At 36.4% G+C, this 23,515-nt stretch overlaps 1 protein-coding gene across 1 annotated transcript; it reads right to left on the bottom strand.

The window, feature by feature from the left end:
* Positions 1-301: 301 nt before the first annotated feature.
* Positions 302-18,433, bottom strand: LOC125659252 (trypsin alpha-3-like). The gene is made up of 7 exons (XM_048890855.2): positions 18,305-18,433; positions 13,773-13,900; positions 11,246-11,346; positions 10,156-10,418; positions 3,217-3,359; positions 1,502-1,556; positions 302-434 (listed from the first exon to the last, which is right to left on the bottom strand). The coding sequence occupies exons 1-7, from the start codon at positions 18,345-18,347 to the stop codon at positions 331-333; spliced, it is 837 nt and encodes a 278-aa protein (XP_048746812.1). The 5' UTR covers positions 18,348-18,433; the 3' UTR covers positions 302-330.
* Between the last annotated feature and the right edge of the window lie 5,082 nt (positions 18,434-23,515).

Below are 23,515 nucleotides of genomic sequence, written 5' to 3'. Positions count from 1 at the left end.
AGTCTTCATCTAAATCCATTTTCCTCTAGCACAATTTGTGTACAGTATGGATGAAATTGGCCCAATTATTTTTCTAAAGATTTTGAAGTCGAATGCGTGAAATTATCACAGATGCCATTTCCTATACATGTATCTTATATGAATTTTGGACCAAAATGTGAAGAAAAATATTAGCTGGCAAATAGTGCTCTCATGCCACTGTCATTGCTTTTCTTAAATAATGTATCCCCCATATGAGTTTGGAAATCATATTTCTTCTATATACATTCTTGTACTGAACACAATGATAAACAAGCCTGCATTTTTACCAAAATGTAGAGTTTAATTTTATTAGAAACTCCAGTTCGATGAAACCCAGCTTCTGAAATTATACACATCAGCATAAACACCAGGTAATTCCGGTCGAGCGCAACCATATCCCCAGCTCACAACACCTACAATTACACAAACAAAAATAAAACTATATACGGTAAATGATACTATACCGTAAGTCTAAAGCTTTTCAATGTACAATTGACTCACAAGTCATGAGAGAGAGATACCTAGCTATTGCTTCTTGATTTTATTACAATGCTACTCTCTGCCCTGGGTTTCTAGGACATAATAATGAGAATTACAATATAAATAATGTTTTAAGACAGCCAACTTTTTTTTTTATCATTTCCTCTTGATATCATTAATCTGAATCTGATTTGAAGATCTGAATAAAAGGCCAAGATAACGAACAGCATTCAATCTGAAAACTCCCACAAGTAATACAAAACAGAGTATTAAGCAAACACGGAGCCCTGGTAATACCAGAGGTGGGATCAGGTGTCCAGGAGGAGTAAGCATCCTCTGTCGACCGATCACACCCGTCGTGATCCTATATCTTGATCAGGTAAACGAAGTTATCTGTAGTCAAATTCAATGTGCCAAGAACGGCCTAACAATCAGTATGAAACACGTCAGGCAGCATTTGATCCAATGATAGGTTGTAATTGGCAAACTCGATCGTTATAACGACCATAGAATTTGCGAATTGCTGACTTTAAACGAGACTGTTGGAACCCCTGCACCATCAACTTGTTTTTCAGTAGCCTGTCTCGTTTTAAAAACTGATCATACGCATTACAAGCTCTTGCGTATCGAATCAGTTGAGAGATGTAAACACCATATGCATGTGATAATGGAATATTGCTACATAAACATGACAAGTCGACGATGGAGAAGCTGAAAACATCCCGTTTATCATATAGTTGAGCTGTTATTTTGCGGTTAATATCTATCTTCAATGAAATAGCTAAGTGCGTTATTTCGAGTTCACTGGGATACATCGAATCGACATATGAATGAAAATTATTGTTGTTGATAAATAAAACGTCGATATATCAAAATATTGAATTGAAGGCTACAGGAAGAGATTTTTTCCTCTCACGAAGTTTTTGAATAAATTCTGCTTCATAAGAATATAAAACAGATCAGCTGACAAAAGAGCACAATAATGAAAGAGATGACATACCAACCAGCTCCCAGACACCGTTACGTTCTGCAACCAGCGGTCCGCCAGAATCTCCCTATGAAGTAAGAGAAAAGTGTACGAAGATAGCAGAATAGTGGTGACTTAAGGTTATTTTCTAATTTCCGAATCTAGTTTGTATGCCCCTGTCTAGTTTTGCATGCCTCTTCCTAGGTTTGTATGCTCAGATTTAGTTTATATGCCTGAAGTCTAATTTTGTATGCCCCTGTCTAGTTTTGTATGCTCAAACTAGTTTTGTATGTCCCAACTCTCGTTTTGTATGGCTGAATCTAGTTTCGTATGCCCGAAGTCTCGTTTGGAGTGTCTGAAGTCTTGTTTTGTAAGTATGAAGCCTTGTTACGTATAACCATAATGTAGTTTTGTACATGTATGCCCAGTCTAGTTTTAAATGCCTAAAGTTTAGTTTTATATGTCTAAAATCGTGTCTTTTGCATGAAGTCTAGTTTTGTTTGCCCTAAATCTTGTTTTAAATGCCCAAAGTTTAGTTTTGTTGATCTAAAATCGTGTCATATGCATTTAGTCTAGTTTTGTATGCATGAAGTCTAGTTCTGTATGCCCTATGTCTTATTTTGCGAGTGTAATGCTGTATGCCTAAAGTCTAGTTTCGTATCCTCAAAGTGTACTTTTGTATGCCTAAAGTCTAAATGTGTATGCCTAAAGTCTAGTTTCGTATGCTCGAAGTGTAATGTCATATGCCTTACACCTGTACTCTAGTTTTGTATCCCTCAAATCTAGTGTTGTATGTCTGAAGTCCAGTATTGTATGTCTGAAGTCTGGTGTTGAATGTCTAAAGTCTAGTGTTGTATGACTGAAGTCTAGTTTTGTATCCCTCAAATCTAGTGTTGTATATCTGAAGTCAGTGTTGTATGCCTAAAGTCAGTGTTGTATGCCTAAAGTCTAGTGTTGTATGTCTGAAGTCAGTGTTGTATGTCTGAAGTCTAGTGTTGAATGTTTAAAGTCTAGTGTTGTATGACTGAAGTCTAGTTTTGTATCCCTCAAATCTAGTGTTGTATATCTGAAGTCAGTGTTGTATGCCTAAAGTCAGTGTTGTATGCCTAAAGTCTAGTGTTGTATGTCTGAAGTCAGTGTTGTATGTCTGAAGTCTAGTGTTGAATGTTTAAAGTCTAGTGTTGTATGACTGAAGTCTAGTTTTGTATCCCTCAAATCTAGTGTTGTATATCTGAAGTCAGTGTTGTATGCCTAAAGTCAGTGTTGTATGCCTAAAGTCTAGTGTTGTATGTCTGAAGTCAGTGTTGTATGTCTGAAGTCTAGTGTTGAATGTTTAAAGTCTAGTGTTGTATGACTGAAGTCTAGTTTTGTATCCCTCAAATCTAGTGTTGTATATCTGAAGTCAGTGTTGTATGCCTAAAGTCTAGTGTTGTATGTCTGAAGTCAGTGTTGTATGTCTGAAGTTTAGTGTTGTATGCCTGAAGTCAGTGTTGTATGTCTGAAGTCAGTGCTGTATGCCTAAAGTCTAGTTTGTATGTCTGAAGTCTAGTGTTGTATGCCTAAAGTCTATTTTTTGTGTATGTGAAGTCTAGTTTCGTATACCAGACGCTTATTTTTGTATTATTGGAATCTAATGTTGATTATGTCTGCTGAAATCTATTGTTGATTAAGTCTGAAGTCTAGCTTTGTATATGCATATGTTAACACTAATCGATATAGAAAAGCAATGGCTGACATAAATAACATACCTGACAGGCATCGGCACCACCCTGTGCGAAGCCAGCACAACACATTGTATTTCTGTTGAAGGAAGAGCCTAGGTAGCTTGTACAAGCACTATCTGCCAGGACAGGCTTACCAACCTCCAACAGCCTGTCTGATGTAGATCCACCTTAGAAACCATAAACACAACATTATCAAAATTGAATTGTGATGCATTTTAAAACATTCGATAGGTCAGACCAACATCAGGTGATTTTAGATCTGGGTGGAGGCCCTGCATTGATGACTTCGCAATTGGTATATTTTCTTAACTAAATCAGACGGAACAGTTGCAAACTTTGTTATCAGACTATCAAACAATTTGTTATCAGACTATCAAACAATTTGTTATCAGACTATCAAACAATTCTAATGGGATAGGTTGACGTAGGCAAATCAATTTTATGCTTGTTAGTAATTAAACAACCTTTTCAACGTAATTCACACACGCAAGCGCGCATACACACACGCACGTACGCATATCCGACCACCCACCCACCCAATTTTGTCATTGGTTAGTACATCACGCATCACTGTATAGAAATACGGATCGACCACATCTTCCTAAGTTTAAACGGATTGACCCGTGCTTTTGAGATATAGACAAGGAAAACATTTCTACGGTGTAAAATAAAATGCGATTGGTTAGATATAAAATCCAACCATACAGCGATATGATTATTAAGGGATATGTAACATCAAAAGGTGAGAGTCGTAATTATTACAGCCATGTAATTATTCCGGGATATGTAACATAAAAAAGCGATTTTGAGACAATTTGCTAGGGCAGGTTTACGAAAGATGTATCAGAAATCAAAAATCCTAATCCTACTGACAGCCGCTACAGAGATTCCTAACAATGCTATCCTACTGACAGCCGCTACAGAGATTCCTAACAATGCTATCCTACTGACAGCCGCTACAGAGATTCCTAAAGAGAATCAGTAAAATCAGTATTGTGAAAGGGCACGAATTAACAAAATCCGTCACATGTATTGGAAAAGAAGTGAAGATACGGGGACTGGTATAGAACAGTATCCGGTCATTACAGACGAACACGTGGAGATTGTCGAGGAAATTCCAGTCATTACAGACGAACACATGGAGATTGTCGAGGAATTTCCTTCTACTCATTTTGAAAATCTTTGAATACAAGGTAAAATATTTTCTTAAAGAATATTTCAGTGACCAAATGACCACGTTGAACATATATCAATTTACTTAGTAGCTTAGTAACTAGTACTTTGTTTACTAGGTGGTGATCCCACTGATCCAACTGTGCACAGTTTCGTATCCTACTGATCCAGCTGTGCACAGTTTCGTATCCTACTGATCCAGTTGTGCACAGTTTCGTATCCTGCTGATCCAGCTGTGCACAGTTTCGTATCCTGCTGATCCAGCTGTGCACAGTTTCGTTAAGCTGATTCGGATGCTGAGCTCGAACTGTATTAGCAACCGAAGGCTACTTCTACGGATGGTACAACAATATCCCAGTCGGTTATAATACTCGCGGACAGTTTATGCAAAATATTAGCATAAAATCCGGAATGTATCAACCATTTACAGTTACCATTCCCGTCGTGCCACAACTGTAAGCATTGGTGATGCTGCCCAATTATTAAACAGACACATCACGTTAGTCACTGGTTACAAGGCGAAGAGCTTACTGAAGATTTACTCAGGGAGGACAGATGAGAAAACAAAGCAAATTATGTCGGAAAAGATCGGTGGGGAAAAAAATACAGAGAAAAAACCCCATTCCAACTTCAGGATGAGAATGCACAACTACATTTTAGTTTGCTTCCAAAGACCGACTCTCACGAAATTACTGTTGGATGATCTGAGTAATATGGACAATGTGGATGACCTATTGGGGTTAATCAATGTGATTGATAATGTGTTTCAAAAGACCGTGAATTATAAATCAGTTTGATCAAATACAATGTTCCCTGTTGTTCCAATGGTCAGAAACTGCATAAATGTTACAATCAATAACAACATTACTTGTTCTGGTATACCCAAGATAAATAGCCCCCCAGAAGCTGAGGACATCTTTCGTAATCTGTAATAAAAAATTAACGAAAATATTTGTAAGCACGTGCTTACAGTGCACGTGCTTACAGTGCTACAATGTAACTACGCCACTGCAGTATTTCTTTAATGATGATACAAGAAATGTAACCTTTAATTGGTCAATCCATAGATACATCGACCTCCGATAATAGCTTATCAACCTCCGATAATAGCTTATCAACCTCGCGCTGTATGCTCGATCGATATGATACCGGTATTCTCTGAGGTCGATATATCAACGGATTGGCATCATAGAAAATATTTGCATAATGATAGGTGAAGATAACGAATAAGGAATACAAAATAGAGTTTGGCAAACACGGACCGCTGGATATACCAGAGGTGGGATCAAGTGTGTAGGAGGAGTAAGCATTCATTGGATATACCATAGGTGGCATCAGGTGCCTAAGAGAAGTAAGCATCCCCTGTCGACCGCTCACACCCGTGCCGAAAACGGCCTAACAATCGGTATGAAACACGCCAAACAGCCTTTGACTGAAAGATAGTGGTATTGTCAAACTATTCTAACGACAAGAGAATTTGGGAAATGCTAACTTTAAACGAGACGGTTGACACCCCTGTAACATAAATCGCTATTGCGTCGTATACACGGACATGGAACGGTAATTGCCGTGCATAATCGGGTTGCTGAGCCCGAGGTCATATACAAAAACGGAAACTGACGTGGATAACTACACGTGTCGTTTGTTTTAAAATATTACATCGTTTCATGAATGACAAGGACTGTAAGTGTAAGAAAGTAATAATTACGCAAATGTGCCACTCAAATGAAATTTTGATAGTGAATTTTCTATCAAATTGGCATGTTAAATTGTTTACAAATCAAACACGTGCTCAGTACAAATGTAATATTCCGGAAATTTATCCATCGACCTTCCAGGTTCTACATTGTAGTTTTCAATGTAAACATCCGCAATTTAGTCACATGACCTAACACTATAAATGCAGCGCGAAACAGTTGTCGTATGTCAGTTATTGTCGAAGCCCAGAGCGAGAAGACGTGGTGGACAAGTTTAACAGTAAGTTGCAAGCAATAAAGTGATTTACTGAGTAAGCCAGTGTTTGATTCCATACGTTGTAACGGTGTTAGAGTGGAGGCATTGAGGCTGTCCTTTCAATAGGCTGACCTTAGTAGTAAGAGGCCTGCCACTGTCGAGGTCGACCAGATAAAGGCTAGCCACATAATTCGTCTGTCCTGTGTACTGGACTTGACTGACGACCAGGCTGTTGTTCACAGTGTCTGCCTGAATAAGGCTCTACAGTGTGTACAGCGGTTGAAGGGCTGTCACTTGTACTGGCTGCAGTACAAGCGTTAGTCCGAGGTCAGCCAGTCGTTGGCTGAGGGTGGTCATACCCATTGTTAAATTATTTTGATACTATAAATCATTTGGTGAACCCCTGATCTTTGTATGTTGATTGACTTTCCTTGACTTCAAAGATTTTCCTAACCTGGGTAGGGTTAGGCCATATTTGTATATATCTGCAGGCCCAATTTCTAATAACATTCCCAATTTTATTTTATCAATGAAAGTTGCTATTCTAATTACACCTCGAACCCTTGAACTGACAAGGCACGAACTTTGATAGCCTTCTTGCGTATAAGGAAATACGTTACACGTGTACTTCTCTTTCACTTTAACTGGTGACCTCCGAGGTCAATGCACATCGAAGACTACAAGCATGAATTACTGACAGGATGACAATGATTCATGAATCGACATTTTCTGCTGATTTGACGGGTTTATTGCTTCAGATTCACGCGGATTCTATGACGGTATATATATGTAATCACAATTATGTTAAATATTTGTTCTTTTATATTTCAATTTATTTGCCTTCAGTTACAGCTTGTATTGCTTTGATTCTGTTTTGTAAAACAGTATTTCATTGAAGTCCGTTATTAATAATTGACTCTTCTCAATCCAGTTTGTTGCGTTTAAAGGGACATGGGCACAAGTTGAGCTGAAAACTTTCAAATTTTATTTCTTCATTTTCAATGCTTAGAATGCTTAACTAGGGTATTCCTAATGGTTAACAAAAATATGAATGACAGTTGTCAAGGTACCTAGAGGACGCAGAGCTCACAATTCCTTGTAATGTAGATAAAGCTCGTGCCAGGTTTTTGTTTGCATAGGTTAAGGTAGCTCATTACACTAAAATTTTATTCAATGGCTCGTTAAAACACCTCTTATGAAGTATGATTTCACCATTGAAAGAGTGATACAAGCTCTCAATTATTTTATATGAATTTGTTGTGAATTTCCCGGAATTGTAATTGTAATTAAAAGATTTATATAGCGTCCTATCAACATTAGTTCTCTAAAGTGCTTTACAAATGTGAAAGAAAAGATAATATAAAATCGATGTGCACATACATGTAAATAAAATATTCATAGAGTCAGAATTAAATGCATAAATATTATTATTAATATGTAGCGCCAATGTAATGATATGATTACCCTAATAACATATGAAACAATTTAAAACAACCCTTAGGAATAATTAAATACATAAAAAAGGACATAGGTATAATAACAAACAGCAGGTTTTTTTGGGTGGGTGGGTGGATTTTTTGTTTGTTTGTTAACAGCACTGTAAGAGCTGTATGTAAGAGCACTAAGTATATAAAAATAATCACAAATTAAAAGCTAATCTAAAGAGATGCGTTTTGAGGTCCACTTTAAAATTAGACAATGATAAAAAAGATGTTTTGTTTGCAAATAAGAGATCATTGAGTCCAAATTTCGCTGATATGAATATCTAATAAAACATGCCTAAATGATTCAGATATAAACATTCTAATTTTTAAGAAAAAATATTTCTGAAAATTGAAAACGTTATTAAAATTTGGTAATATTTTTTAAATCTACGGATAAAATCTTCCAAAAATATGTTAGTTAGAAAAGAGACACATGTATATAAAAGAAATATATTATAAAAAGAAATTGAAACGAAATGACCAAATTTTAGAGATGATCACTATATTCAAACAAGAGAAAAAAGTACCGATCCCGATCAAAATTGATATGAATTACAAAAATAATCATATTGTTGCTAATTGTATGCACTGTTCATCAAGGAATTAGTTTCCTTTATAAATTCGTTTAATTTGTAAACCATTTTACATCAAGGGAATGTAGTTTTCTGATTACAACGTTCTCCACGACTACTTTTTTTTTTATAATTCCAATCGGGCTTGGTTCAACTTAGAAAAATCGTAATATTTCTGAATTTTGACCATTTCATTTGAATTTCTTTTTGAAATATATTTCTCTGATATATATTTTTTCTAATTGACATGTTTTTTTGAAGATTTTATGCGTAGGTATAAAAACTATTAGCATATAACGTTTTCAATTTTCATAGATATTTTTTTATTTAAAAACTTACAAGTCTATCTGAGTCGTTTAGGCATGTTTCCTTAAATATTCATATTATGCATCAAATAACAGCATAATTTGGACTCATGAATTTCTTATTTGCAAACAAAACACCTTTTTTATCATTCCGGAAAAAACCACAAAATAAAAATAAAAATAATTGAGAGCTTGTATCACTCTTTCAATGGTGAAATCGTACTTCATAAGAGGTGTTTAAACGAGCAATTAAATAAAATTTTAGTGTAATGAGCTTTCTTAAATATACTTGTAAAAGTTTCGTTTAAAGCAGATTTTTCAGCTTGCTAGTTAATTCTGAACACAACTAGATATTTTCTAGTGTTTAGCATATCTCATTTTGTATTAAACATAGTATTTTCTATTAAGTTATCTATATGTAAACAAAAAAAAAAACATGGCATGAGACTTGTTTACATAAAGCAAAGAATTGTGAATGCTGTATTTCACTTCATCTCATGTTTTCAAAGTATACAAAATTACATGCATTTTGTCTTCTTTATGCTTATACTAATTAATTCTAATAGTTCGTTTGCCGAAATTTTACGATAATTAACCATAATACAGACTTAAATCTAAGCCCTGATTTAAAAAAAGTCTAGATAATTAGTTAGGTAGTCATATAGTGCAGTGACGTCACATGTGCCCTTCTACGATCAACTGATTGTGAAAATAGTGTGAGATATTATTAAAAACTCAGCTTTTAGGGGCCTAATTTATTCACCATGGGCAGCATTTAAATCGATGTTTACAAATTCTCCGAGTTTTATATGTTTTCGCCACCAGTGCATACAAATAGCGATGTAAATACCCAAATATAGCGAGGAAAGCGAGTATGAAATCGGCAATATTTCGAGTAAATAATGTTCATATGGGCCGCTGTCTACAAACTATTTGGTAATGTTATTCCATTATACATCTGTAAACAATAAAAAATGAAAATTTAAAATGTGACACTTTTCAGCTCAAACGTGCCCATGCCCCTTTAAGGTACGATTTATCGGGCTAACGGTTGGTGTGACCTATCAACATGGAATGCATACTCCTGGGCACCTAATCCCACTTCTGGAGTGTTCATGGGGCTGTGTTTGCTCTTCTCTTCTTTTTTATTCTTTATAGGTAAAACTTTCTTGGTTGTCCTTATGAAGGGACAGGTCTTCCTAAAAGCTTTGTTAATTATTCGTGTCGTTGGTCATTTTAGTAACTTTTGTTTTCTTGTATCCGCTTTTGGATCCAACAAAGTTATATCGTATATCACAATAAATTCATTGTTAGAACCTCAACAGATATTCTTTAAATATTGGTAGGTGTTGTATTAGCGAATCAGAACTGTTGATGACAATGTGAATAAGTAAACATCCAGCGAGCAGATCTTAATCAGCTGCCGACCAAATAGAAAGTAAGGTTGTCTTTATGAAAATATCTAGCCACATTTACCCTCTGTAGTTGTGCCCCATCCTGTGACGTAAGCAAGTTCGTCTACTCCGTGATTAGATTTAGGTATACAGACGGGCATGACCGTGTCACTTTCCGTTGGTTGTGAACTGAGTATCAAAATAGCGATATCATTGTTGATGGTTGCGGAATTGTAGTTTGCATGCTTCCTCACCTCGGACACACCTAGAAGTTCTCCAACGCTGGTCTGGCTCAATCTTACCGTCCCGACTCTGACTCCGAGCCGACCTGCATTTCCCAGAGAACTGCAAATTAACAAAAGCAGTAGAAGAAAATAATGCAATATTTTTCAAAACCATCCCGAATTATGATATGATTTACTTTATTATGTCTAAGTCTGTGATCCTTGACACCGATATTGAAATGAGAATAGGCACGATTTTAGATTGTTTGAAAAGATCTCCTCTTGTTGTTCAAATCAATGTCTTTCATAGATAGGTGGATCAAAATATTTCTACACAAGACACACTTTGAATTTACGTAAATTCCGGCCCCAAAAACCGTTTTTGTAAACACGATATCTGTTTAAGTCAAGAGTGAGGTGAATGCGCGCGCATTTCATAGGTCTGTAAACAAAAAACTTGTCATCAACCAGGAAACACGCGCGGAGGCGTCAACATTGTCGTCATGTTGATAATTGTGTCACGAGCCTGGTTTTGATATTGAAAAATTTGATGTCTCAAATACATCTTTACACCAGTTTTTGAAATTAGATTGCTCACTGTTTTACTAGTAAAAAGTAATTTCATATTATTGATTAAACACTAAGTAACTTCTTTTACCCCATTTAACTTATCTAGCTGCTGGATTGAACAGATACAGTTTGACATACATACCGGTTTATGACATATACACAAGAAATTAAAACATTGTTACATGTAAATGATGTGAAATCACCACACACAAAATAGACAATGAATTCATAAATATACTCCCACCCACCAGCGTACTATGGGCTTACAACTCAGTGTTTATCTTCCAATAAGGTACCAAAACTAGGAGCATTTTTATATTCGCAAAACAAATTCCCCACGAACACAACATATAATTGACTTTTACAACATTGCTTTACCCGTCAACACAATGAGCCGCTGTGACTACCACCAATTGTCCACCGTTGTTCCTGACCAGGGAACCACCGCAAATATGGCGGCCGCCATATTCCAAGCTGATCTGTAAATTGAAAGTGATCATGCTGCCATTCATATAATCTCTTCAACGCCATATTTCAATTAATCTATTACCCACGCACCTTGTTTGCCTGTTCTCGAATTTTATACAGGGTATTGATGTTTTTCAATAATTCGATTTCGATTTTTTAAATATAAATAGCACATTAATTATGATTTTTAAAAACGAGTATCTACCATGATATTAATTAAAACTTTAAAAAAGAAATGTTTACATGAGAAACACATGTAATCTTTTCCTTCTCCTTCACATGCACAGAAAGGCAGGTCGGTTTGCTATGAACATGAATTATTTGAGACTTTAAGGAAGTTAGCTCCTGAGCTCCTCAACACAATTGTGCAGGATGCTACAGTGAAGTATTTACTGGTATAGTACTGATCCCATTGGTGTAAGCATACATATATTACAAATATATTACTGAACCCTATCTAGTAGAAAAAAATTGAGTCAATTCAAATTTTGAAAGGGGTTAGCAGGGACTACATTTTGTGGCGGAAGGATTAACTGATCAAAATGGTCTAAATCTTCATGATGTTACAGTTTCTTCATCCAATATATCTTCTACTTTTATACTGCTATACGTGTATTTCAGTTTTATAATTTATGGTACAAGTAGTTCAGATGTTGTAATTTATCAATTTGGCTGCTATCTTTCCCAAACAAAACATCGATTCTTTAAAAAGTTTAAATCAATTTACTCGAAATTTTGTATAGAAATTCAGTATTTTCGCCGATAATTTAAACATTTGATTTTCAAACCCCTAATTTTTTTTGGGTTCCATTTTAAATTTGAAGACAAGACCTTGAAACAAATATGAAATTTTAGAAATTGACATTACTCCTAATGTGTCCTATTAAACTCTCAAATTTGGTATCCTGAATTTTACGTATAAGAAGAGTAAAAAGGTCATTGATCATTTCCAGTACTTTTTTTATCTGTATTATTAGAAGACATGATTATATATCCATTTTATGTAATGATTGATTTGTGTTGCATATGTTGTGTTGACACCAACAAGCAAATCATGTTTTAAAGAATAAATCTTGAGTGCAAATAGGTCATGTTTAGAATACTGTAACTCAATAACAAGCATTGTCACCCCAGTTTTTCTTTTTTGCTATTATATATAACTAAGTTTGTGTCATTGATTACTATATATCAGTAAGTTTGTGTCGTTGGTTATTATACTAGTATATGATTAAGTTTACATCGTTCATTATCATATATAATTAATTTTGTGTCATTGGTTATTATATATAAGTAAGTTTGTGTCGCTGGTATCTATATATAAGTAAGTTTGTGTCGTTGGTTATTATATATAAGTAAGTTTGTGTCGTTGGTTATTATATATAAGTAAGTTTGTGTCGTTGGTTATTATATATAAGTAAGTTTGTGTGGTTGATTATTATATATAAGTAAGTTTGCGTCGTTGGTTATTATATATAAGTAAGTTTGTGTCGTTGGTTATTATATATAAGTAAGTTTGTGTCGTTGGTTATTATATATAAGTAAGTTTGTGTCGTTGGTGATTATATATAAGTAAGTTTGTGTCGTTGATTATTATATATAAGTAAGTAAGTTAATGTTGTTGATTATTATATATAAGTAAGTTTGTGTCGTTGGTTATTATATATAAGTAAGTTTGTGTCGTTGGTTATTATATATAAGTAAGTATGTGTCGTTGGTTATTATATATAAGTAAGTTTGTGTCGTTTGTGATTATATATAAGTAAGTGTGTGTGGTTGATTATTATATATAAGTAAGTTTGTGTGGTTGATTATTATATATAAGTAAGTTTATGTCGTTGGTTATTATATATAAGTAAGTTGATATCGTTGGTTATTATATATAAGTAAGTTTGTGTGGTTGATTATTATATATAAGTAAGTTTGTGTCGTTGGTTATTATATATAAGTAAGTTTGTGTCGTTGGTTATTATATAAAAGTAAGTTGATGTCGTTGGTTATTATATATAAGTAAGTTTGTGTTGTTGATTATTATATATAAGTAAGTTTGTGTTGTTGATTATTATATATAAGTAAGTTTGTGTCGTTGGTTATTATATATAAGTAAGTTTATGTCGTTGGTTATTATATATAAGTAAGTTGATGTCGTTGGTTATTATATAAAAGTAAGTTGATGTCGTTGGTTATTATATATAAGTAAGTTTGTGTGGTTGATTATTATATATAAGTAAGTTTGTGTTGTTGATTATTATATATCAGTAAGTTTGTGTCGTTGGTTATTATATATATGTAAGTTTGTATCCTTGGTTATTATATATAAGTAAGTTTGTGTCGTTGGTTATTATATGTAAGTAAGTAAACAGGTATGATTCTTTTCTTTTCGGATCGGGGGGGGGGGCTTTCTTTGCGAAAACGTGAATGCCAAATACATGTATCTAACCTGCCATGGCCACGCCAGCTGATCTGCCACACTACCGCCCACTATATATTGTGAAAAACTATTTGGTGTCCCAGATGGTGTACCACAAGGTGAATTTTTTGTTCCCACTTCCTTCACATGTGGTTTTGCTAAAAAAGAAAACACGAATGAGTTCCACATTTTATTTTTACTTCAACGTCAATCAAATGATATTTCTTTTTTCTTTCATGTTTTCAACTTTTTGTTATAAAAAATAGAAAGAAAAAATTTCAAATGCAGTGTGTAGCTTGTATGCTCCTCTAAAAGTTTACATCAAATCAGAGTTAATGTATCCCATTTCCATTCTCAATGACCGTGTAGCGCGCGATAGCGTTGCGAGAAATTCATCGTCATCTATAACAAACACGCTTGTCACACGCAACTAATGCTACATTCCCACTATCACGATCGGCGCACGATTGAAATCGTGGAATACGTATCAAATCTTAACTAATCTTAGCGTCAGTTGTATTGATCGTAGAAATGTTTTGACTATTCAAAAAATTTCTACGATCAACACTATTTATTTTCAGTCGTTATAATCGCATCAGATCATATTGCAGCGTAACGATGGGCAACATATCGCATCTAATCATGCTCCCAAATCGTGATGATCGCAGTCTCAATCTTTTACAAGGTAAACACCATGCTTTGTTACGAAGCGTTGCGATGTCCCACGATCTGTCACGATATTGATGATATAAGTGTACAGTAGAGCTACAAATGCCACGTCGTCATCAACCCTAACTTCCGCCATTTTCAGTGGTTGTGGGTAGAATTGTTCACTTTGTAAATGGTAAAGAAAATGAAGTCAATGGTCAGTCTATTTATCTGTCCGAGTCCAACCGTAACTCTAACAGTGATCATCTTCGATCCTGATCTTGAAAGACACCGCGATCACAATCGAATCCTATTGCAACAGAGCGCAGCGGTTCGTGATACGAACGTACATGACCGTCCCAAATCGGGAACCCGGATCATGATGAGATCGAGTTCAAATCGTAAACTTGATCGGGACAATCTTATAAGAACATATGTGATTGTATCTGAACCGTTTTCATATCGTGTCACCTGAAATTTATCTATCCTGACCTTTCCGTATCAAAGGGCAACAATTCGTATAAGAACGTAATAACTCGCATCGCCTCGTATTAAAACCTGAAATTTTAAAAAATTTCCGCGATCAGCTACGAATGGTCAATAGTGGAGTTCGTAACGGATCGCACGGCAGTGCGCGTGGGAACCAAGCATAAGCGATTTGGTACCGCAAATCGTGAGATAAATATGTATTTATAACTCACGACCACCAAGTTACGTTTCACTTCTGAGCTTCCGCGACCGGTCTTCGTAATGGTGGAAAATATTTTTCTGGATGAATTGTAATAAGCTCCGTGTATTTGCCTCCGATGTTGTTAGCACAAGAAAGAGTACCGATTTAGCGCTTGGGCATGTGTAATGCAGGGATTTTTCAATTCTTCCTCTGATATGCAATGTTTGTTATCGTGAGATTTTGTTGGTGGATCTACTTAAAAACCTAAACATTGACAGTCAGCGCGAAAATGTAGTTACTCGAGCAATTCCGAAAAAGAAAAGAAAATCATATGGTGGATGGAAAAAATTACACTCTGCAGTTCGGTTTTTCACTTGATATCAAATTTAAACCTTTTCAATACCGACGAGATCGCTTATTCATTGATGTAAACACTACCTTATTTAGGCATATGCAAAGAACTTGACAACCGGAAGTTCGGGTTCAGTACATCAATCATGGCGCACAATTTCAAGCAAGAGATTTGAATATATCTACATTGCAATTGTTAAAAACAGTAAATTAGTTTCACAAATCGTAAGTTGCAGGTGGTAAATTTCTATATTGACTAAGAAACATATAATATCATTTCTATTTACGTACAGAAAGTCAGCAAAAGTTCTAATTATAGAATGATTGAAAAGGTTGTGTGATTTAATCCCTCCCGTATCTGCACCATTACGGAGATCCTAAAGAGTTGTAGAACCCCTCCAAAAAGATGCATACATGTACATACATACATACATACATACATGCATCCTTCGGTCCCGTGGGGATCCGGGTTAGAATAGAATCCCTATGTTTAAATATAACATTACCTCCTCCCCAAGTATAACACTACCCCCTCCCCATGTTTAAATATAACACTACCCCCTTCCCATGTCTAAGTATAACACTACCCCCTCCCCATGTCTAAGTATAACACTACCCCCTCCCCATGTTTAAGTATAACACTACCCCCTCCCCATGTCTAAGTATAACACTACCCCCTCCCCATGTTTAAATATAACACTACCCCCTTCCCATGTCTAAGTATAACACTACCCCTCCCCATGTCTAAGTATAACACTACCCCCTCCCCATGTTTAAGTATAACACTACCCCCTCCCCATGTCTAAGTATAACACTACCCCCTCCCCATGTTTAAATATAACACTACCCCCTCCCATGTTTAAGTATAACACTACCCCCTCCCCATGTTTAAATATAACACTACCCCCTCCCCATGTTTAAGTATAACACTACCCCCTCCCCATGTTTAAATAATACACTACCCCCTCCCCATGTTTAAATATAACACTACCCCCTCCCCATGTCTAAATATAACACTACCCCCTCCCCATGTTTAAATATAACACTACCCCCTCCCTATGTTTAAGTATAACACTACCCCCTCCCCATGTCTAAGTATAACACTACCCCCTCCCTATGTTTAAGTATAACACTACCCCCTCCCCATGTTTAAATATAACACTACCCCCTCCCTATGTTTAAATATAACACTACCCCCTCCCCATGTCTAAGTATAACACTACCCCCTCCCCATTTCTAAGTATAACACTACCCCCTCCCCATGTTGAAGTATAACACTACCCCCTCCCTATGTCTAAGTATAACACTACCCCCCTTCCTATGTCTAAGTATAACACTACCCCCCCTCCCTATGTCTAAGTATAACACTACCCCCCTCCCTATGTTCAAACATGAGAATCGGTTTATTTTTTACTCTATCAACAAATTTAATTTTTCACTTTATTTATATTTCATTTTAAAACCATGTTTCAGAACAATGTACAGTTCTCTGCGCACAGCTTAAAATTTTGACTTCGGTTCGCCATCTTCGATAACATAACTGATAACGCGATTTGACTATCAGAGAGCCCGGGATCTATATTGCGTTCATAGATTATCGTTGTCATCATTGTTCATATAATATAGTTAATGGAAATAGTGTTGTTGATAATTTCGTGCAAAACACTTCGTCCAGTAGAAATAGAAAATTATTGGGGACTAATTGCAGCAAATTGTATATTGTTTAACATCGCTCACGAGAATCTTTCACTCATATGGAGACGTTTTTTGTTTCAATAGGCCCTACCCAAAAATGATTTAATTTTCATTTGGGGGATTGCTTGATCCACCTATCAAAGCATGAAATGCGTCATATCTTGGAATGTACCAGATGACGTCACGTCATATCGATTGACATGGATCTGTGCATTGTTTACAATTTTATAAACCTGTGTAATAGACAAAAATTTATCTGGCTTATGAGCAACGAATGTAACAATATTATTGAAAAATTTGCCAATTACATATATAGCTGTTCATTACTAAGAAAAGTTGATTTATCATGAACTTGTAAATTTTATTTTTCATCTATCTTTTGGATAATCACTCTTTTATGATTTATGTATATGAACTTTGTATTCTTTGTATGCCCTCTGGGGCCCAAAATTGGAAATAAATTACTTACTTACTTTTACTGTGTTATGCTTTATTGGCGACAATGCATGTGGCAAGTTATTATGAATTTAAAACTTTTTTAAATGCAAAAACTGCAAATTATATAGCTTCTTCTGATACATGACGTATTTTGTGTGATGTCAGGCGTAGATTTAAACATTCCGGTACTTTCTTTCAGAGCGACTCAAAAGTCGATCTTGTATTGTTCAAGTAAACATTAGACCTACGTATGTGCATATGCAGCCTACGCATATCTTCTGTTATCAAGATTCGTTGCACTCTACCATTAACCAATATGGCGATTTCTCGCTTTGTCGGTATGTCCTTTCAAGTGATTTCTATTTATTAGTGTTTATACAGGGACAGCTAAAAATGCTGAAGGAAAAACCGGAAAAAAATATAATAAACAGAATATTCAATTTATTTTTTGTTGGATATAGAATTTACTTCACTCGTGAGACTGGATTATTTTTGGGGGGTTAGGGTTAGGGTTGGTTGCTTCGCACTCGTGAAAATATAAAAAAAAAATCCTGTCTGGCCTACTGGACTAACTCTATGCTCTAGAATTTCTAGTAGGCGTGGTGTAGCGCCTTGTCAAAACATATATTTGGTATTCAACAAAAATTAAAAAGAAAAACGGATTAGATTACAAAACTGATTACTGAATACTTTAAATTTGGTGGAATTTTCGGGCACCATTTGTCAAACTGTCAACCAAATTCTGCTGTCTCACACCTACCTGACGCAACAGCTAGAGCGGCGGCTAATGTAACAATCCACATTTTGTTTCCAAGTCCTGACAGAACTGAGCAATCACGATATATATCCTAGATATATATGTGACGTTCAAGGTTTTCTTATCTGGTCTGAATAATTTCATCACGATCATAGCATGATAATATTTTATAGTGTTCTTGGTCTCGATCGACAAGCTGCAGAATATAGTAAACTGGTCGGGGAGAGGGGTTAACATTGTACCTATGTACGTGGTTTATATCAGGGGGTCTTTGGACGCCTTGTCCTTAGTTTTCCATAGTTCACATGGCTATATAATAGAATTTTAATATAAAGCTGACTTATAAGATTGACACCTTTATCATTTAATAACTATTAAAGTGATGACTCAACAACGATGCTGATTGGTTGAAAAATTCGTTTGATTTCTGTGTCAAATTTTCGTTCGGAGTTCATCTGCACTAATCACGCGGTACTACTTTTCTCTGGAATGCGTCTACCCCGTTCTAATTCTAGCGCTATTTATAGAACGGGATTTTCAACACAAGCATTATATATATTCATTGCTATCAAAAATAAGTACAACTAAAGATATGAATATTAATACAATTTAATTTAAAGAAACAATATACATAGACGATGACGTGGCAGAATAGTCAACTTGATGACGTGGACCACTTACTGGTAGAAGTAGACCGATTACACGAGTTCCCGGTATGAATCGTCTGCTTTACGAGATCGATAACATGACGGAGTAAGTGGCAACTTCTGATTTGGTAAATATTAATGAAATTGAACTGCGTTATATGGGGCTCAGTCAACGAGTGCGTTTTTCATGTAGATGAAGAGGTGTTGAACTTTTTACTTGATATTGATATTGAAATGGAACTGAGTTGCATTCCACCGTTCCAACGACACAACCAGTGTTCAACGTCTCCTCCAACACAATGCAGCATAAATCCAGTCACCACTTGTTATCTTCCTTTGTATTTAATTCAGCTTTTAACCACTGTACCTTTAATTTGGCGTTTAATCCACTTAAATCTGCACAGTAAATGTATCTGACCTGAATGCATAGCGATGCCGTTTTGTTATTGTTTTCATTCTTGTCTATATGTATTCCTACGCGCCATTTCAAAAACGTTAATTCAAGCTTTGTGATGGGAGCAACTCCTTGTTTTTCTATCTTAAAAACATAATTAAATAATAAGAAATAAAACATATAATTCTTTGTTTTATGCATGTATCATGTGCATTGATGAAGTTTTCCGTCCAATGTTTCGTTTGATACATGCATCAAACAAAGAATTATACGTTTCATTTCTTAAATATCAGATGCACATATACTGACTATTAGCTTCAACAGAGACCTATCTGTAAAATGTGTAACACGTTTTCTAGCACTTGGCAGAAAATGGATAAAATGGATAAATCATAGTGCATATTGTTCTGATATGCATGTGTACAGTGCATGTAATTTAACATCATTCTTTTAATTCAAAGATTTTCTACCATTTTGTATGTACTTCTCAGTAAGTAAAGGGTTGGAATTAACAAATGCTGTTGTTCATTGTGGCACACGATGTAAACTTCGTATTTTGAATTCGAATTTGCGATGTAATAACGTACTTCTTATTTGAATTCGGCAGTGTGACGTAATAACGTACTTCTTATTTGAATTCGGCAGTGTGACGTAATAAGATACTTATTAGTTTTGGTCCTTTGGTTTCAATATTTTTTATTTAACATAAGCAAAAAAATTATAAATGAATTTCTTGTTTATAGAGGGCGAAGCCCTCTTACGGCTCGAAGGGCCGTGAGAACGGAACTCTTCCCATAGGTAACACGTATATACATGTTTAAAAGGAAAATATAGAAAACTAATGAAAAATTAAACCATATCTATGGGACTTGAAAATTTTGGTCCCAATGGCGTCGATTCGAATACTAGCGCGTGGACATATACTTCTCCATTTTGAATCTCGTGTACCTAAGTTCACGTCGGTCTGAGATGTTACAATGTACATACAATCCATAAAAGCATGTAAATCTTATTTTCTTAATCATATAGGCCCCATAATCACTCCTGGTCTCAAGTAACGCAATTGTACCTTGTCTCCTCCTATGTTTATGAATTTGCGAAACAACGACGCTGAATATGACGTCACAATGCACTGTTGACATCAGTTGCATATAGTCTCCCGCGTTCAATGAGTAGGCGGATCAAAAATGTCTAAAGTTAGAATACTTTGATTGAACTCTGTCCTCACACGTTAGGTGCTAATATACTACTCAAAATTTGATAAGGATCACTAGGTTATATGTGAGTAATTTACCACTAACATAACAAAAGACATAAATTTGACTCAGTAACGTGTTTACTCAGGTTATGAATGAAAATCCATGAACGGCATGAACTTTTATCAATATGAAATGCTTGAAATCTGATAACAACACCAAAAGGCATTTCATTACAAAAAGTTAACAGTAAACCAGAGAAAGAATTACAGAGTTTTGGGGGATAGTCCATCATTACACTTAGTCGATGAAGTGTCAATACCGGGTATGGCCTCCCCTTGCATCAATGACGGCGTGACAACGTCGAACCATGCTGTCAATAAGCACCCGGATGTTTCCAATGGGAAGGTTGTTCCACTCTTCCACGAGGGCGTGTCCGAGGTCTGCCAAAAGTCGTGGGTTGTGCTCTACGGCGTGAAAGGGCAACCTGCAGCATGTTCCATACATGCTCAATCGGGTTCAAGAATTGTCTCCTGCTGAAAGTACTGCTCCACCAACCTGGTGTGACGATGACGGGCGTTATCATCTATCAGGATGAACTCAGGGCCAACAGCACCAGCGTAGGGTCTGACGTAAACATCGAGGATCTCATCCCGGTACCGTACCCCCGTCATTGTTCCTCTCTCCAGGACATGAATATCTGTTCTTACCCCACCTCTGACAAGTTAGCGCGGGGATCCTGAATAGTGATTGGCTCATTACGGTCACGTGAAGACGTGGGATATTCTATCCCAGGTCACCGTCAAAATTTATACCAGGCGTCCTTGCGAGTTATCTTTCTTGTTGCATTTGTCAACAACAATGGCGGCCAAACGGTTTGCGAGTTTGGCAGCAGACGAGATCGAAAAAAAGAAATTACTGATTAACTGTGGCGAAATGTACAGACGAATTAACTAAAAACCATAGAGGTAACGACAGGGAAACCACCTCCGGTATGATGCCAGAATCCCCGGGATCTCCATTCTGTCCGGTAAGATCTTTTGAAAAGTATATTGGCAAACTCCATCCCAGTTGCTCAAGTTTATGGCAGAGACCAAGGGATTCGTTTGACGATGATGATGAAACTTGGTACTGTAACGTGCGATTGGGTGAGAAAAAACTAGCAACATTCATGTCAAAACTAAGCCAGGACACAAATCTGTCACAAATCTATACCAACCATTCAATAAGGGCCACTGGTGCTACAATTTTAACCAAATGTTTGTTTAGTCCATCACAAATAATGGCCGTGACTGGACATAAATCAGTACAGTCTCTAACAGTCTACCAACGAACCGATACCGAGGAAAAAATCGCCATGGGACAGGCAATGGGGCAGAGTCTTGCACCGCAGAGTTTTAAAACTGTCGCTGCTTTACCGAGCACTGCAACACTTGCTCTACCTCCACCCGAATCTGTTGGAGACACTAGCCTGGTGACATTACCTCAGGAACATGGTGATCATGAAGCGGTTGCCGAATTGCAGGGAATCAACATTTCGGATCTCTTTGGTGACTTTAACTGTGATCATACTCTACAATCTCAAACAGAAACCAGGTTTTCGAGTGTCCAGACCAGGCAAATTATGCCAGCTTTCCACGGATGCACAATAGGGACAATCAACTTCAGCATAAACATATCAAAATAATAACTGGAAATTGTAGTGATTTGTGCCATGTTTTGCCAGTTCTGTGTTCATCACGTTCATATCAATTTGAATAGACTGTGATATCTGTTTAATGATGTTATATTTATATCTGTTAGTGTTCTTATTAAATTGTTATATTTGAATTTTGTATTCTTCCTTCAAAAAGGATGCGACATGAAGTACATAAATGAATTGACTAGGTTATAGGATTGTATTTCCTCTCAATAGCCTGGAATTAAACCCAGCTCTCTATGCAACATGTGCAATGCAGGGAAAAAATTATGGTATGATTTTGTCTGACCACAAAAGCTCGTTTAAATACAGTCGTCTTTGAATAAGGAATATTTATGGTATGGTGTTGTCTGTAGTTCTGGTATGCAATAGCCTCATGCATATTATCAAAATAGGTCATCGGTGGGGTAAATTCGTTACCTAGTCATTTAGTGACTTGGTACGGGATGACACCAGGTCACTAAGTTTTATACCGAGCTCGGCTACGCCTCGCCCGGTATAAAACTTAGTGACCTGGTGTCATCCCGTACCAGGTCACTAAATGACTAGGTAACTAATATTCCATCCCTGTTGATTCCACCCCAGACTATGATGGAACCACCACCATAACGGTCATGTTCACTGATGTTGGCATCATGGAAACGTTCACGTTGTCGTCGCCACACTCGGTGCCTCCTGTCTGTAAAGTCCAAACAATACATGGAGTCATCCGTGAACAGAACTTGAACCCAATCGTTCTGTGTCCAAGTGACATGATCTTCAGCCCAGTCCAATCGCTCTCGCCGGTGTCGAACAGTCAGAGGGACTCGAACACATGCCCTTCTAGAGTTGAGACCTGCATCGTGAAGCCGATTCCGTATCGTCTGAGTGGACACATTCACCCCCGAGGCGTTCAGGAGGTCGTTAGGTAGGCTGGTTGCTGTCCAGAAGGGATGGAGTCTAGCTGCAATAATGTAGCCCTATCCAATTTTTTTTTATTCTGACGTTTTCGGGATAGGGCTACAATTCCATAGGATCTCCGTAATGGTGCAAAATAATTTTATGAATAACCGACAATAAACTCTGTGTATTAGTCCCAAATGTTGTTTACACCAAAAAGAGTACCAACTTTGTGCTCGGGCATGTCTAATAAAGGTGTTTTTCATTAAATATAATGTACAGCATGCAAAATTCTTCGTCTGCTCCGCCATGCTTGTTATCGCGAGATCTCGTAGGTGGATCTAATGAAAAGCCTAAACATTGACAATCAGCGCAAAAATGTAGTTACTCGAGCCACTT

Source organism: Ostrea edulis, chromosome 9 (genome assembly GCF_947568905.1).
Source record: "Ostrea edulis chromosome 9, xbOstEdul1.1, whole genome shotgun sequence".
Classification (NCBI taxonomy): Eukaryota; Metazoa; Mollusca; class Bivalvia; order Ostreida; family Ostreidae; genus Ostrea; species Ostrea edulis.
This window is presented reverse-complemented; position numbering and strand designations above follow the sequence as displayed.